Source organism: Drosophila guanche, unplaced genomic scaffold (assembly GCF_900245975.1).
Source record: "Drosophila guanche unplaced genomic scaffold, DGUA_6, whole genome shotgun sequence".
NCBI lineage: Eukaryota > Metazoa > Arthropoda > Insecta > Diptera > Drosophilidae > Drosophila > Drosophila guanche.
The window spans coordinates 868,242-886,061 of NW_022995745.1; the positions used below are offsets into that span (position 1 = coordinate 868,242).

General features: G+C 46.7%; 2 protein-coding genes across 8 annotated transcripts; both read left to right on the forward strand.

Annotated features, from left to right (window-relative positions):
- Positions 1 to 295: 295 nt before the first annotated feature.
- On the forward strand, positions 296 to 4,251 carry LOC117580852. The gene is made up of 9 exons (XM_034267599.1): positions 296 to 594; positions 653 to 1,039; positions 1,099 to 1,168; positions 1,229 to 1,776; positions 1,835 to 2,170; positions 2,332 to 2,628; positions 2,695 to 3,154; positions 3,213 to 3,757; positions 3,817 to 4,251. Exons 1-9 carry the CDS (start codon positions 435 to 437, stop codon positions 4,137 to 4,139), a joined length of 3,126 nt encoding a protein of 1,041 aa, XP_034123490.1. The 5' UTR covers positions 296 to 434; the 3' UTR covers positions 4,140 to 4,251.
- A 543-nt stretch (positions 4,252 to 4,794) lies between these two features.
- LOC117581160 (rho GTPase-activating protein 190) lies at positions 4,795 to 17,223 on the forward strand. 7 transcript variants are annotated; one of them, XM_034268094.1, is made up of 16 exons: positions 4,795 to 4,917; positions 6,991 to 8,283; positions 8,354 to 9,060; positions 9,124 to 9,706; positions 9,770 to 9,948; positions 10,026 to 10,268; positions 10,337 to 10,405; positions 10,994 to 11,119; positions 12,225 to 12,269; positions 12,544 to 13,053; positions 13,340 to 13,573; positions 13,769 to 13,821; positions 13,889 to 14,282; positions 14,347 to 14,478; positions 14,548 to 14,692; positions 14,759 to 17,223. In XM_034268094.1, the coding sequence occupies exons 2-16, from the start codon at positions 7,001 to 7,003 to the stop codon at positions 14,955 to 14,957; spliced, it is 4,902 nt and encodes a 1,633-aa protein (XP_034123985.1). In that variant the 5' UTR covers positions 4,795 to 4,917; positions 6,991 to 7,000; the 3' UTR covers positions 14,958 to 17,223. The 7 variants fall into 7 exon arrangements, with proteins under 7 accessions (XP_034123985.1, XP_034123988.1, XP_034123991.1 ...); XM_034268097.1 differs by having other exon boundaries at positions 13,340 to 13,564; XM_034268095.1 differs by lacking the exon at positions 4,795 to 4,917 and adding an exon at positions 5,176 to 5,328.
- The last annotated feature ends 597 nt before the right edge of the window (positions 17,224 to 17,820 follow it).

Genomic DNA, 17,820 nt, shown 5'->3' on the forward strand with positions numbered 1-17,820 from the left:
CGAGCGGTGAGAATGTCGCCTGACCGATTGGACTTTTGTTTACATTTCCATTGATGTACATTGATGGGGCAGACATTGTGTGTGTGGTTCTAGTTGCAACTTAGTCTATGGTTTGCTTAACTCTACAACTGACAGCCAACAGATAACTGACTCAGAATGGCATTCTTTTAGTCAGCGAAGCTGATGTTCGGCTGTGCAGTTTGCAGCTTTTCTTATAGATCTAAACAGCGGCAAGCTTTACGTGTTATAACTATAGCCAAATCGCGATAACAAAGGCGAGTAATCAGCGTGATTCGACAGAGGCCAATTTATGCCTTCTCTTGGGCAAAGTTTCGCTCTTAGTCACGCGACTCTTATGGATCTGTAATCTATGCCAAGTGGCATATTGGATTACAGTCTCAGTCGCACAGTTCGCTTGCACTGGTGGCTGCACAATGATCGCTTTTGCTTTGTTCCTGCTGGCGCTTGCTTCCCTTCTTGTGTGGGATTTTCTGTGGCGCAAGCGGCGCAATGATATGCTCCACTATATGCCAGGTCCACGTGGCCTGCCGCTGCTTGGCAATGTGCTCATGTATCGCGGTCTCGATGCCGAACGTAAGTTCAAAGCTAAACCAACATATTCCTGTCTTCCATGGCTGCTTTCTGCTTGCAGAGATCATGGGCTTTGTGTGCAAGAATCGCAGCAAGTATGGCTCGCTGTACAAAGTTTGGGTGCTCAATCAGTTGGCTGTTTTCTCCACGGATCCGCGTGACATTGAGTTCGTTCTGAGCAGCCAGCAGCACATTACCAAGAACAATCTGTACGAGCTGCTGCACTGCTGGCTGGGCACGGGGCTGCTCATGAGCACTGGCAAGAAGTGGCACGCACGCCGCAAGATTATCACGCCCACATTCCATTTTAAGATTCTCGAACAGTTTGTGGAGATATTCGATCAGCAGAGCGCCATTATGGTGGGGCAATTGCAGCAGCGTGCGGATGGTAAAACGGCCATTAATATCTTTCCTGCTGTTTGTTTGCTGGCGCTGGATATCATCGCAGGTGGGTTGCACGATCCTCCAGCCATCTCCAAGTTGTCTGTTACTTTCGCATCCTCATAGAAACCGCAATGGGCAGCAAAATCCAGGCACAAATGAGTCCCAATCTGCCCTATGTCCAAGCTGTCACAGAGTGAGTTTCAATCTTCTTTCTTCTGCACTCGCTCGAGCTGCCAGCAAACTTTCCTTGCAGGGTAACCAACATAATGACCACCAGATTCATTCACGCCTGGCAGCGCATCGATTGGCTTTTCCGTTTGCTCAAGCCCAGCATGGCCAAGCGGCAGGATGGCGCCATTAAGGTGATGCATGACTTCACCGAGGGCATCATTAAGCAGCGTCGCCAGGCGCTGGTCAGCGCGGAGGAGCAGCAGCAAACGAATGAACTCGGGCAGAAGCGTCGCATGGCGCTGCTGGATGTGCTGCTGCAGTCGAGCATCGATGGTGCGCCCCTGAGCAACGATGACATACGCGAGGAGGTGGACACGTTCATGTTCGAGGGCCATGACACCACCACCTCCGCCATCTCCTTCTGCCTGTACGAGATCTCGCGTCATCCGCAGGTGCAGCAGCGTCTGCTGCAGGAGATACACGAGGTGCTGGGCATTGACCGACAGCGTGCGGTCACCCTGCGCGAACTGGGTGAGCTCAAGTATCTGGAGAACGTGATTAAGGAGTCGCTGCGGCTGCATCCACCGGTGCCCATGATTGGCCGCTGGTTCAACGAAGATGTGGAGATACGTGAGTGTCCTGTAAGGGGGGTTTCTGTCCAGCCTTGAACACCTCTCATCCTTTGCAGGTGGCAAGCGCATTCCAGCTGGCACCAACTACACCATTGGCATCTTTGTTCTGCTGCGCGATCCCGAGTATTTCGAGTCCCCCGATGAGTTCAAGCCGGAACGCTTTGATAGCCCCTCGCCACAGGCGAGTCATCCCTATGCCTATATTCCGTTCTCAGCGGGTCCGCGCAACTGCATTGGCCAGAAGTTTGCCCTGCTGGAGATGAAGAGCACCATTAGCAAGCTGCTGCGACACTTTGAGCTGCTGCCCCTGGGTCCCGAGCCACGACCCGCCATGAATATTGTTTTGCGCTCGGCCAACGGTGTGCATTTGGGCCTACAGCCACGTGCCGCTTAAGTTAAACACTGTGAATGCAAGAAAATATTTGTTAATTGAATTTCCATTTAGGTTTTATTGTTTTTTGGCGGTTTTTGTTTTGTTTTCATTTTGTGGAGCTGCTCGCAACAGCTGTTATGTCCCCCAATCAGCTGTTTGCTCTTCCTCTCCCACTGCTAGTGGTGGACTTTTTGAACCCGTTTACTTTATGTAATTGCCCCCACAGCAACGATACAAAAACCAAAGTGCACGGACACACGCGTCCACAAATAGTTCTCCGAGTGCCAGTTGAAGTGTTCCCTGATAAGACCATGTTGTTAGCACTGCTGCTGACCCTAACGCTGACCCTCATTGTGGTGTGGCTGCTGCAGCTGGCAATGCGTGAGCTGAAGCATCCGCTGAGAGGGCTGGTGCCCAGTGTCTCGCAAATGCCGTTAGTCGGTGCCGCCTGGCAGATGCGCAGCTTTCAGCCAGACAGTAAGAGACAAGACACTGCGATACTCAGCTCCGCCGATATTTACTGCTCCTCTCTCTCCTCTCTAGATCTCCATGAAAAGTTCTCGGAGTATGTGCAGCGTTTTGGTCGCAGCTTCATGGCCACCGTGTGGGGCCAGGTGATTGTGGTCACCGCCGAGCCACGCCATGTGGATGCGCTGCTGCACAGCCAGGAGCAGCTGCGCAAGAGCAGCATCTATGGCGCGCTACGCGGCTGGCTGGGCAATGGCCTGCTGCTCAGCCGTGGCGAGCAGTGGCACGGCATGCGCAAGATCATAACGCCCACGTTTCATTTTAGCATATTGGAGCAGTTCGTGGAGGTGTTTGACAGACAGAGCCAGCGGCTGGTGGAGCGACTGCAGCCCCTGGCGAAGGATGGCCGAGAGCCGATCAATATTTATCCATTTGTGGGCCTGGCAGCGCTCGATATCATCACGGAAACGGCCATGGGGGTGTGTGTGGATGCACAGCTCGATGCGGAGTCACCTGTGGTGCAGGCTGTTAAAGCGTAAGTTGCCAGTGCTGGGCTATCTCTGCCATTTTGTGCTCAACTTTGCTCCTGGCAGGGTGACAAACACTTTGGCCACGCGCTTCATGCGTCCGCATTTGCTGCCGCCGCTGCTGTTTCGTCTGTGCTGGCCCAGCGGCTATCGTAAGCAGCGTGAGGGCATACAGTGCCTGCATCAGTTCACGGATCACATCATCGAACAGCGACGCCAGCTGCTGCGGCGGGAGAACGATAGTGCAGCGGATGGGCAGCGGAACAGTCGCAATGCCTTGCTGGACACACTGCTGCGGGCGCGTGCTGTGGATGGGCAGCCGCTGACGGATAAGCAAATACGCGACGAGGTGAACACATTCATCTTTGAGGGTCACGACACCACCACATCGGCCGTGTCCTTCTGCCTGTATCTGTTGTCGCGGCATGCGGACGTCCAGCAGCGGCTGTTCGATGAGCTACTGGCGCACTTTGGCCGAGATTTGGATCGTTGCGTGGTGTATGCGGATTTTGCCGCTTTGCCGTATCTGAATTGTGTGGTCAGGGAGGCACTGCGTCTGTATCCGCCCATTCCGGCTGTGGGACGTTGCCTGGAAACGGACTTGACAGTAGGTAAGTGGCCTTAGTCTTAGCTTTAGCCTTGGACACGAGACTAGGACCTACCTCTGCAGTAGGTGGCCGCATACCAGCGGGAACGAATGTCATTCTGCTGCTCTGGCAACTGCTGCGGGATGAGACGCTCTTCGCAGATCCACTGCTGTTCCAGCCGGAGCGACAACTGGGCAAGGGCGCCTACAGCAATATTCCTTTCAGTGCGGGTCCGCGTAATTGCATTGGCCAGAAGTTCGCCCTGTTTGAGGTCAAGACTGTGGTCATTAAGCTGCTTAGACAGTTTGTGCTGCTGCCCCTCGGACCGGATGTGCAGCCCTCCATTAAGATCGTTTTACGCTCCAGAAATGGCGTCAATTTGGGACTCAGGCAGCGCCAGTATTGAATCAGCTGATTTGTGTTTCAAAAACTAGCTAGAGTAGCGCGCTATTATCGATATTTGTATCGATATTTACCAAAAAATCTACTTAATTTGAATAAAATTAGTTAAACTGAAATTGTTTTTGTAGTTAATTTTCATAATTAAATGTAATTAAATACTTATCGTGCCCGTTTTTAATTAGTGGTGACATCGATTGATAACCTACATAGCTATCGATATTGTGGCAACTGTTGCTTGCAGTCTGTCGGACTATCGATTTAGAATCAACAGTCCTGGGAGATGGGGATTCAATTAAACCAATCAAAATCATTCTTATTTTTGGCGTTTTGTGACGTCATGACACTTTGCAGCGTGAAAGCTCCGTTGCTTCCTGAAGGGGTAATTTGAATGAAAAAGTCAAATACAAATTGGAAAAGTATAAGGTCATAAGGTATACAATCTAATAAAAAGGAGTATTTATAATAAGCCAAATTGATTATTCTTCGAATTAAATTATTTTTTCAGTGTTAAAAGTCTTTGCAAGCAAGTTATATTTAATAGAACATCAAAGTCGAGGAATATGATTTGAGACTACGGTATATTTCGGTATATTTTTAAAATGGGAGTTTATATTTTGGTACATTTGTAAGGGTCTGACGGTATATCTTATCGATAATTCCGCGGTCACACTGCTGGGTGCATTTTTGTTGTTATTAAAGCTCAGCTCGGATGTGGAATAACTTTTATTACTATATTTATACCGTTTAATTAAACGTATTGGAGCTGTGAAAGTGCAACAATTGTGAGTAAATGTTGAACAAAACTCGAGGCAAACTCCAACTTTTCACTAGCGTCAGGAGAAGTTTTTTCTTCAGTTTTGTGTGTGTTTTACGATGCTGATTCGTAATTGTCTTCTTGTATACGTCGTGTACGCTCTTGCTCGCTCGCTCGCTCTTGGTCTTGGCTCTCCCAACGGCATCTCCATGTCCCGTGGCCGTGTATGAGTGTTCGCGTGCGTGTGTGTTCTCGTGTTTGTGTCTGTGCAAGCTGGTTGGAAAATAATTAAAGCAAATACAACTAAAATTTGTTGTTAGAATTTGTCTATTGCCAACATTGGAAACAAACGAAAAGAATACAACAACATAAATAAAAGAAAGTTGCTTGTCTGATTATTCGCCCCGTGGCCCTGCTTCTCCTTTGTGCGCAACTGCAGGTAATTGTCGCAACTCGTGTGTGAGAGAGAGTGACTCTGATAGAGAGAGCGAGGGAGAGCTGTACAGATGAGAGTTGAAGTGGATGTGGATATGGGAGTGGGAGAGAGACAGTGATGGAAAGACGGATGCGGCAACAGTATTTTCTGCATCAAATCCGAATTTCGGCTGCAAACAGTTCAATGAAGTTACACAAAAATTGTTTGTACTCCATCTCTCTCTTTCTCTGTCTCGCTCTCTATGTTTCTCTCTGTGGCCCCCCCGGTTCTATCAATGCCCCACCCGTTGCATATTACACTGCACTTGCAGCCAGAACTACTATCGACTCCCCTACCCCGCCCCTTTGTAAAGTGAAGGGCCTGGCAAAGTGAATTCAGAGGCAAGAACAACAGTAACCGTAGACTAAGGTTCTGCTCGCTGCAGCATTGTCGTTGTTATCGTAGGCCCTGTAGTTGTTGTTCTTGTTGTTGCTGTTGCTGTTGCTGTTGTGCTGCCCGGGAATGTAGATTGTACAGGAAATCTGTTGCTGGAACACTTTCATCTCTATGGGGGCCCTACAGCAGAGCAGCAGCAGCACCAGCACCGCTGTCCAGTGTCTCCAATTTCGATTCTGCGTGCTGCACTTGCAGTTGGAGCACAACACAAACATACCCTCACGCTTACACACACACACGTGGAGGAGGGTTTCGCTTGCAATAATTTGTAATGCCGGAAAAGCTCAATTAATGTTTAGAGTACAAGTAGAGTAGAGTAGTGGAGGGAGGGGGGCTAGTGCTTATGTTTATTTGCATTTGACTCTGGTTTTACTTGCGCCCCCTTCAATGTTTATTGGTACACACCCACACAAATGCAGCCGCAGCAACAATTCGTTTTTTTTTTTTGCTTCCCCATTCAGTAAACGTTGTGTAGTTGTTGGAGAGCGCGAGCAGCAGGAAGGAGAGAACAGGATAACAACAGCAACATCTGAAAATTAGGAGTGAGAAAAATGCACTAGCAACAACAACAACAGTAACAACAACAACAACAACAAAAAATCCACCCACATTGAGTGCGGCTCACCTCCTCTCTCTTACTCTCTCAGTTATCGGAGGTTTGCTCGCTCTCTGGCTCTCACGCTCATTCTCTCTCTCTCTCTCTCTCTATCTTTTGCTGTCTTGCGCCGTTTGTAGCAGTCAGCAGGCAGGCAAGCAGCAGCAGCAGCAGCCTCAGTCAAGACAGAAAAAGGATTTGTGTTGCAGACAGAGTTTTCCCATAGAAAAATGTTGTAAAATTCAGGTACTGGCACGGTCTAGGACGAAAAAAAAAAATAAAACGAAGAGGTTATTGCAGGCAATTGTGAAATCAAGCGGAAGGCGTTTGCAGTTTGAAATCAATTTGGTTACATTTTCCGCTTAGCACCGGCAAAGACAACCAAAAAAGAAAAGAAATAGAGTCCGTTTTTCTTTTGTCGACACAGCAGCCGCCAGCAGCCAGGCTCGCTCTCTCTCTCTCTCTCTCTCTCTCTTTCGGTGTCTCTCTGTGTGTGTCGGTCGGGCGCGGGGCTGTCCATCCGTGGATGTATCCGCCGTAGCTGCGTGTATAGGGAAAATTGTGCAAAGATGAGAGTCCGGGATCCTCATCCAATATGTGCTAACGATAACGCTCCTCTCCCTCTCTTCTTGCAGGTGCTTCAAGATGCGTCAGTTCAACATTTCGGTCATTGGACTATCCGGTACCGAAAAGGATCGCGGCCAGGTGGGTGTGGGCAAGTCATGCCTGTGCAACAGATTCATGCGGCCGATGGCCGACGATTACTTCATCGATCACATATCAGTGCTCAGCCAGAGCGACTTCAGTGGACGGATCGTGAACAACGATCACTTCCTGTACTGGGGCGAGGTGCGCAAAACCACAGAGGAGGGCGTCGAGTACAACTTCAATATCATCGAGCAGACAGAGTTCATGGACGACTCCACATTCCAGGCCTTCAAGGTGGGCAAAATGGATCCCTACTCAAAGCGCTGCACCGCCACCAAAGTCTTCTCCGCGGAGAAGCTCATGTATATATGCAAGAATCAGTTGGGCATCGAGAAGGAGTACGAACAGAAGGTGATGCCCGAGGGGCGTCTGAGCATCGATGGCTTTGTCGTCGTGTTCGACGTCAGTCCCGTGCCAAACCGCAGCGTTGAGAAGCAGGTGGAGTTCGTACAGAATGTGATTGCCACCATTGTGAAGAACAAGAAGCCGCTCGTGCTGGTCACCACCAAGAATGACGATGCATACGAGCTTTATGTGCGCGAGGCGGAGAAGATCAGTCAGCGCAAGGACTACAAGAGCACGGTGCAGCTGATCGAGACGTCGGCCCATGAGAGCATTAACATCGATTTGGCCTTCCTCATGCTCGCCCAAATGATTGACAAGGTGAAGAATCGTGTGAAGATCATTTCGTACCAGGAGTCGGCCAAGTCGCGCAAGGAGCTGCTGGACACCAGATCGGAGGCGGTCACACGACTGATACGCAATCAGATCACCGATTATCACATCCTCTGGTCGCAGGGCTCCAAGATGCTCTCCCAGTATCGCGAGTGGAACGAATTCTTGAACATATTCGGCCACGAGGCCGGGCAGAAGCTCTTCCGCCGCCACATGAAGAAGCTGCGCGATGATCACCTGAACAAGAAGCTTCACCAGTATCTGGATAAGTTCGCCCTGGCCTTGGAGTACATGCTGCCGGACATTGGGGCGTTGAATATCATCGATGACGATGCCTGGGAGTGTGCCCGCAACTATCTGCAGAATCACATTGAGTTTGAGCAATATTTCTTCGAGTGCCCCCAGGCCTCGTGGACCGAGCTGGTTGACATGGACGAGGCCGAGGATGAGGCGCGCATACCCTTCGATGTGCTGGAAACCTCCGAGGCAGAGACAGTATTCCGAAACTATTTGAATTCCGTGCAGCAGGACAAGAAGAAGATTGGGTAAGTCCTAACAAAAAGCAGCAAAGATCTCCCACTTGATGTTCATCCTTAATCTTTATTCATCCCTCAGCTGGAAGCAGCAGTTCAAGATGCTGCTGGAGGAATCCGGCTTTGTTACGCCCGGCAAGCAGCTGTCCGAGGTGCGTGTGCTGTTCATGGGTCGTGAGTGCTTCGAGGCGCTGTCCGAGCATGATTGCCAGCAGATCTACGACATCCATCAGGACGAGATAATCGAGAAGAGCAAACAGAACTTTGTCGAGCTGCTGCTGGAGCATGCCCAGTACTTTTTGCAGTTCAAGAACGTGGACATTATCACGCAGGAGGATGTGCGCCAGATTACGGATGTCATACAGGAGGATTCGCGCTACAAGATGCTCGACCGCTTGGACCAGGAGCGACGCGTGATGCTCGTGCAGCATCTGCGCTTCATTCACTGCCCCATACGCGATCATTGCCCGTTCTTCAACAACTGTGTGGACAGCCTGATCGAGGAGGTGCTCGCCGACAAGTCGGCCACCAGCAATCACAAGACACCGGGCGTAGGAGTTGGCGTTGGTGGTGGTGGCGGCTGGAAGACGACTGGCAATGGCAGCGATCGCACCCTCAATCTGCTGATTGTTGGCTCCGAGCATTTGGCCAGCGATCTGCTCAACGATATACGCATCTGTACGGGCAGCAAAGGCGAGTATATCTACGAGAATCAAACGTACTATCTCAATTATCGCATTGCCAATGGGGACATGGAGGCCTTCAAGGCCATCGACGTCTATTCGAGTGGTGAGTGTGGCTGCTGCTACTCCTTCTGCTCCTCCTCGACACACACTCTCTTGTCTTTTGTAGGCCTCATCTGCGTGTACTCCAATCAGCAGTCGTTCGAAACGCTCAAGGACAACCTGGAACGAACGCTGCTGTGCAACCTGGAGCTGGAGGATAAGTTCGAGAATCTGCCCATTGTGCTGGTGTATCAGCCGCAGGATCTCAAGGAGAACGAGGTCGAGTATCTGCGCAGCGAGGGCATGCGCCTGTCGGAGATGCTGCACTGTGACTTTATCGATCACACGCAGAACCATCAGAAGTATGTCTACGACATACTGAACATTGTCATCCTATCGCTCAAGCTGACAGAGATGAAGAGCTACGATCCGTATCCCTCCAATCACACCGATCTCCGTATTCTCTGCTGCATCTTCTGCGGCGATCAGTATGACATTGAGAACATTGTCCAGCCGCTGGTCGCCGAATCGACGCTCGTGAAGGCCAGCGAGCATTCGATCATTGTCGATGTGTTCATTGGCGATGCCAAGCGGCGGGTGGAGTTTATACTCTCCTCCTACCACGGCACCAATCAGTATCGGGATGAGCTTATCCATGGCTACATTTACTTTTACTCGGCCAAACGTCGCTCATCCCTGGCCAATCTGAGGTACGTACGGAGGGATCTTTGGCAGTGCTTCTACTAACTTAATTTTTGGCTTACTTTTGACAGCATTTTGGCTGCCCAGAATGCCAACATTCCGCTGCAGATCATTGCCGTGACGGAGAGCGGCGGCGTCAATGCGTTCTTCAACAGCGACATTTGTCAGTTTCTCATTACCGAAGGCAATGCACTGGCCGATCGCTTCAAGGGCAGCTTCATGACATTCTCAGCGGATCAGTATGTTAAATGTAAGTTTGCACAGTCCGTCCCCCTACTGTTTCCTTGCTTCAGGCTAATTATTTGCTCCCTTTGTGTGCTTTTGCAGTTGCATTTTATAATCCATTCCTGAAGACCGCCTGGGACAACAAGTACGAGGTGGAGAATTTGCATGTGGAGGAGTCAATTACATTAGATTCGGGCGAGGGTACGCTGGAGAGTTCGGTGAATCAGATGCCGCGCCCACCGCCCCGCCACGAGAGCTACATGCTGTCAAATACATTAGGCACCGATGGTTCCGGCAGTGAGAATTACGAAATGCTTCCTACCCGATCTCTGAACTCATTAAATGGTAAGCGCCTAACCGAATGGAACTTTTATGTATTTATTGTCTTATTTCCATATCGTTTCGCTTTGCAGAAGAAAGAGATATATCATTAGATGAAATCTACGATGAAAACAACGAAAAGCCCAAGCACCTGCATCAAAGTAAGTTCCATGCTGGCGGCCACTAAAACCAAACCCCACATTTATCCAAGCCCCAACAAAAAAATAGAAAAGAAAAGAAGAAAAACTCTGACCAAGCCAAGCCCAAAAAACCAAACCAAAAATATCCGATTCAGAATTATATTTGTGCGCAAACTCTCCCAAAAAGAAAACACAATTAAATATGATAATAATTATGATAATAATAATAGCATTCCTAACTACCTACCTGCCCGCCTCTACCCAACTACATATATATGTATATGTGTATATAAGTCGTATATATATATCATATATCTATTATATATTCATTCATTCATTCATTCCATTCTCATGCTCACTTCTCATCAACCATTGCCATAAATCATTCTCACATAAGTGCGCCATTTACTCTCCATATACTTACTATATGCAGTATCTATATACTATATATAATATAATCTATAATGATTAATGATTAATTAACGATTCATCTTAACCAAACCTTTTTAATCGATTTATCTCTGTGTGTGTGTCATTTGTTGTTGTCATTGAAAATTATTTGCTCAAACTCGAATCAAAAAAAAAAAAAAACGAAAAAAACTATATAAGGATTCCAGATATTCCCTCCTCCAACAACTCCTCCAGAGCCAGCCCCTCCAGATCATCAGCTCATTACATGCACATATAAGAGTCAATTCGTTTCGGCTTCAGAATCAAGTTTGGAAGAAATAACATGTAATCTAACTATTTGAATATATTTCAACCTATTTGCTTCCCTCTTTTTTCCAATCTATACTTTTATTTCACTATCTCTCTGCCTATCTCTCGTTTTCTTAGTTTTCTATTCTTTAGACGGTTTCTTTTTCGTTATTACTCTGCTCCTTCACTCAGTAAAAAAAAACACCACATTAAGTTCCTTCCAGTTCCCTGATTCCCTAAGAAAAATGTGCTTAGCCATAGGACCTTGCGGTGGTAGCTCGTTCATGTATATTAAATAAAATAGATCTTTATTCAAAACTCTCGAAAATGTCGCATCCTGGACTGAGGAACGCCAAATCTGAATTTGTAAAAAGTAACAACTTTCAGTGTAAATTTGTTCAAAATCCTTGACTGAGGAGCACTGCTGCATGTCGCGGTACAGGCATTAAGGGAGGACATCGCTAAGTGTCGCTTAACTACTGCCCAAGAGGTGCAACGAGACCACTGCAAGGTTTAGCTAGCCCCACCCTCTCCTATTCCACACCCTGCACTTACCCTACACCAGGGTTCTGCTCTGCTGCAGCGCTGCCGCTACAGTTATTCTTACCGTTTTGCGTGCCGATTCCATGCAATGTGCTCTTCCTTGAGTTTTCTTAGCGACTTTCCTCCCATTTTCGCTTATTAGTTGTGTTTTAGTTTGCTCTTTTTCGTGTGCTCTTTTCCTTTTTGATCCTTAAGTTTCGCAGGCCGCGCGCGGCTGCCTGCTGTATACTAAACACATAATCTCTCTATGTACATACACATGCTCTATAAACCCATAAATCCCGTACACCCCACCCGATAACCCAACAACCCGACAAACCCTTCGATTGGAATCGAAATATTTGTACAAAAGTTATTTCGTTCGTTTGCTGTTCTCGTTCTTGTTCTCCATTTTGCTTTGCCATCTCTTTGCTCTCCCAACCTTCCACTCTCCCCCCACTCTCTCTCTCTCTCTCTCTCTCCCTCCTTCTGTTTTTGTGGAAGATTTTTCTGCAGCGCTGAGTCGAACCGAAACTGATCTGGTAACTCTCTTCTGCTTCTCGTTTCTCTTTCTACCATTTTGCTAAACTCTCTCTCGCACCCACACACATACAAGCAGCGGATGTCAGCGGATCGAAGGATTCATTGGCCGCCCACGATGCAGGTTAATCTTTACTGTTAATGCTCAGCACGCAACCACCCTCCGCCCCAGTCCCCCGATAGATATAAATCCCAGCTAGCTGCCTGATTTCCCCACTCCTTCTGCACGCAGTTTGTTCCGTTACATCACCTCCCCTCCCCACCACACACCCCTCAAGTTTAGCTGTAGATGGGAGAAAGCCTGCTGGATTAATGATTGAAGCGGGAGAGAACCCCCGAACTCCACCTCCACTCTTAGGCCTGCCTAATCCGATCTCCCAATCTCTTTCCTAAATCAGAATGGCTGGAGGACAAGAGCGATGGGCGACGCAACATGAACAAAAACTCAATATGGAACAACTTCAGCGGCTCAACGCACGCCTACACCACGGGCCGGCGGCACATTGACTCCAATCTTAACAAGATCCGTCCGAAGGGTCCCAGCCAAACGTTGAAGGTGGGCGAGGCGCCCAGCCGCAACTGTCCGGCAATGAGCTCATCCACCTTTACGCTGCCCACACAGCCGCCGGGCAAGCTGAATATGAAGAATTTCCAGCTGGTCAGCGAGGCGGTGGCCAAGATGAACTTCACGGGCTCCGGTTCCGGTTCTGGTTCGGGCTCCGGATCTGGTTCCGGCACTGGCCTGGGCCTCTGCACTGGCAGTGGCAGCATGGCCGACTCATATCTGGGCGACTGTGACCCTGTGACTGTGGGCAAGGATGGCAAGCGGTATGATCACGCCCAGTTGGATGGCGAGGACGAGGACTCCGAGGAGCTGGCCGAGTACGAGCAGATCTATGAAAACGAAGGTAGGATCGAATAGGATCGGAACCTCCTCCTCCATCACCTCAATCACGGGAATCTCTCGAAACTCTCACACCTCTCTCTCTCTCTCTCTCAAATCATTCGCTAACGCACCTCCCGCAACCCCGCGCTCCTTACTCCTTCCGGTTTAGTTTTTGTTTACTCTCTTTACCCACCTCTCTCCCCTATTCCCCCCGCCAGGCAGGGCATTTATCCTAGAACTCACAATCCCCTGCTGGATCACACACACTCATCTTATCTTTTCTGCCTTTTTATCCCTGCCATCCACAGACTGCACCGAGTCGGATAGCTGCGCCAGTTCGACGGAGCGGCGTGTGCGCCAGCAGAATGCCTACTACAAGGCCAGCAGCAAGGCGAGCAAGGCCAGTGCCAAGAAGCAGAAGAAGAAGAAGGTGGCCATACCCGTGCAGACGCCGCGTGTGCCACCATTTGGCTCCTATGTGAGTCCGCCGGAGATTCCACTGCACTATCAGCGCATGACCGTCGTCGGGGCAGGTGAGAAAAGTATGTGTCGTGTTTGTGTTGCATCAAAATCCTAATCTATCCTGCTCCTGATTGCTCCTACTCCCTCCTCCGCTTGGGTTTGCACTTGGATATCAGCTGTTTCTGTTTCTCTCTCGCTCTCTCTCTCTCTCTCTGTCCCCGTGCCAACCATGAACCATGCCACCGCTCAATGCTTCACATTCTTCCAATTCACAGAGAAACCCGAGGCTGGTGTGCCGGAGTTCATGAAGAGCGACAAATCCCCAGAGGTAAGCGCTCGCACGCAACCCTGCCATTCATAAGGGACCTCTTTGACGCTTTTGTCCCGTTTTTTAGTATTCCATGGTGCCGGAGCTGACTGCAGCTGGTATATTTGGCGCTGAGAATCTGCCAGAGTACAACATGAATGCCAAATGCCTGAAGGACTTTGAGAAGCACGAGAAGAGGCGCATCAAGGAGGAGACGGCACGCATACGCAAGCAGCAGGAGAAGGAAAAGGAGCAGGAGAAGAAGCTCAAACGAAAGCTCAAGCAAAATGCCAAGGGACTGGCCGAGTCCGTGGAGGCGCAATTCGGCAAGCTAATGATTAGCTCCGAACAGGGCGAGATACCCATTTTTCTCAACAAGTGCGTGGAGTTTATCGAGAAGGAGGGACTCGACTCGGAGGGCATCTACCGTGTGCCGGGCAGTCGGGCGCATGTCGATATGCTCTTTCAGCGTTTCGAGGAAGGTAAGTGAAGGAGAGCGAGAGGGTTAGACAGCCCTTTCTACATTTTATTCCTTGCTGTTTTTAGATGTCAACACTGTCATCGATGTGCTGGACATACCCGTCAATGCCGTGGCTACAGCACTGAAGGATTTCTTCTCCAAGCGCCTGCCGCCTTTGTTTAGTAAGGATATCATCAAGGAGCTGGAGGAGATTGCTGGTAAGCATAGAGGAAGACAAAGCGCAAAGGAAGAGATGGTTCAATCGATTGTCTGCCCATTCATTTCAGGCTCTCGTGGCGTTGGCTCCTCCAAGTTGAATGTGGAGGTGAAAACGGATCGCAGCTGCCGCTTGATAGCTTTAAAATCGCTGCTGCAAAAGCTGCCACCCATTAATTTTGCCATACTCAAATACATATTCCAGCACTTTGTGCAGTAAGTGAACACTGACTGACTGTCTCAACTCTTTGGGCAGCTACTAAACTCTCCAAATCATTGCAGCGTCTCGGACAACTCCAAGCTGAATAGCATGGATAGCAAGAATTTGGCCATTTGCTGGTGGCCCACCTTGATACCCATTGACTTTACCGACATGGGACACTTTGAGCAGCTGCGGCCATATCTCGAGGACATTGTCCAGACGATGATTGATCAGTTTCCGTATCTATTCTGCGGCAAGGATGCGTTTGTAATGGTCTAAACAGCAGCAGCAGACAGCAGACAACAAGAACAACAACAACAAAAACAGATCCTAGATAGACTCAATGTTCGCATGCGTGTGATGTGTGTGTGTGTATCTCGTGTGTGTGTGTGTGTGCGTGTGCCATGTATGTGTGTGGATAGAAATGAAAGAGATAGCAAAGGGAGAAAGGCAGCCCATCGATCGATCGATTCATTTTGAGTGGAGTACAGCAGAGTCTCACAAATTAGAAATTTAAACCCCGACCACTTAATGCATTGGCAAATGTGAAATTGGAACCGGCGGTACACAAGTGGTACTCCGAAGCTATTCGTGGCTCGAAATTGCTTAAATTGATGTAAATTTATGACTGAAGCTCAAATTTCAAATTTAAATTGTTTGTTTTTTTAATGAATTTCTATACATTTGCATGTTCAATTCATTAAATATTTATAAATATAATACTTTTTCGATCTATTTTTACATTACTATTATTATATTTAACTATTTTATTTAAACAAATAATGTCCATAAATGAGAAATTAGAATCACCCCAAGCCATACAAAAAGTGGTTCTAATTTGTGAGATTCTGCTGTAGTCGTAGCGGGAGGGAGGAGTACGACGAGAAGTCGCATAATTGATATATAAAAAATGCTCCATATACATATGTTTACAAATACTTCATATATATAATAAGATGATGATATTATTATCTGTGTGTGTATTAACGTTGTTTTTTTTTGTATTTTTTATGTATGTATATCTATGTGTGTGCGAGTGTATCTGTGTTTTGTATTCGTAGCTGTAACTGCTGTAATTGCATGTGTAAAGTATTTTTGGTGGGTGGTGAGGGGGAGGTGAAACGAACACTTGGCTAAGTAGGGTATATGTATATTTATTTTTTATATACTTGCATACATGCATAACTACATATGTAACATTCATTACATACATACATATATGTATGCATATATATATTTTGTATATCCAATGGCTTTGTTGTGTTTCCGTGATATATGTAAACGCGCGTCAAGTGTTTTTTCTCTGCGTGTCCCTGTCGTTGAATCCATTGAGTGAGAGACACCCCACATCGAAACCTTCCCAGAGATGTGGTGTGGGTGGGCGACAACGCACAACTAATATAAAATATTCAATAAAATACAATTTATAAAATTAAAACAAAAAAAAACCAGAGAAAAGGAAATGAACAAAACAAAAAAAAAGAAAGAAAACGAAAACGAAATACTGCGGGAAAAGGATTAATACAATTTACTGTGTATCTGTGTATGCTATAACTGTAATTGTAACTGTAATTGTAATTGTAACTGTAACTGTAACTTAAATTGTATGTTCAAACACCAATTTCCACAGTACGTGCATACATAGTACATATACAACACGTATCTATATAATATATATATATATATAAAGGTAACGACGCTAGATATCTAGAATATCTACAATTAAAGCTATATAACTACTACTACTATATCCATTACTGTATTGTGTGTGTGTGTGTGTATTATATCTAAATATATTATATTATTATATAATAATTAGCCTAGAGGCGGAAGACAAGTAATGCCACAGGATCTGCGGATCTGGATCACGGATCCAGATCAGGATCTGAAGCATAAGCGTAAGGCACATTATGCGGAAGATCCGAATAAAAATCTAATTTTCGAGCTAAAAACTAAATGTGCAACTCATTGAGCGTGTGTGTGTCTGTGCGTGTGTGTGCGTGTATGTTGTATCCAACTAGACGTTACCCCCTAGATGTACATACATATATACATACATATATATATGTATATATGATAAAGCCGATTATGATAAATAAAATTGAAATTGAAATTTACGTGCGAAAAAAACACACCTTGCCCGGCAAAGAACAGACAAACCAAGCAACACAAACACTCTCCAAATCTCTCCAAACTCTACACTGATTGTCTAAACGATATTCGCATTAGCCAAGCATACATACATATAACCCTACCCAAACATGCATACATAACTGTAATGCATCCTCCAATCTCTCCCTCTCTCTCTCTCTCTCTCGCTCTCTAAATCTCTCTCTTCGCGGCTAAGCAATTGTGTGTGTGTCTACGCAAATTCCATACATGCATAACTGTATTTTAACTATCGATGCGCTGCTGCTGCAGGTGCACGCGGGGGCAAAGGAAACAAAAAAAAACAAAAACAATTCTAGACAACATAAGCCTAAGTGTTATTTCTTGTAATTGAGCATTAATTTTTTTATATTAAACAAAACTCTAATATGTAAAATATATATAGATGTATATGTGTGTGTGTGTGTGTGTGTGCGTGTGTATATTGTATCTTGTGTCTGAACGGACCTCAAACTTAAACAAAACAAAACAAAAATGACAAGAAGCGAAACGAAAAGAGAGCAGAAGAGAAATACTCCAATAGAGCAGAGAAAAAGGCTCAAAAAAGGCTTAGAGATGAAATCTGTTGCCAACAACAGAGAGTAGAAAAGAAAAGAGAAGAGAACAGAAGAGTAGAAGAGGAGACTGGAGACGAATGAGCGGATGAAGCGGAATAAACAATTAACCATTATATAGTATAATTTGTATATATGTGTGTCTATTGCATTATTTGTACACGTACATATATATACCGTCTATGTATTAACGTATATATGTGTATGCATTTATTTATATACGCTAAACAAAAAACAAAACAAGAATCCAAGCAAAAATATGTCTTAAAACCAAAACTAAAACAAACAAAAACAAAAACAACAACAAAAAAAAACGTAAAAAATGAACAAAAAAATAATTGTAATTGACGTGATGTGTAATGATATTTTTAAAAGCAAATTTTATGCCACGCCCATGCTAAGCAAAACAAACCACAATC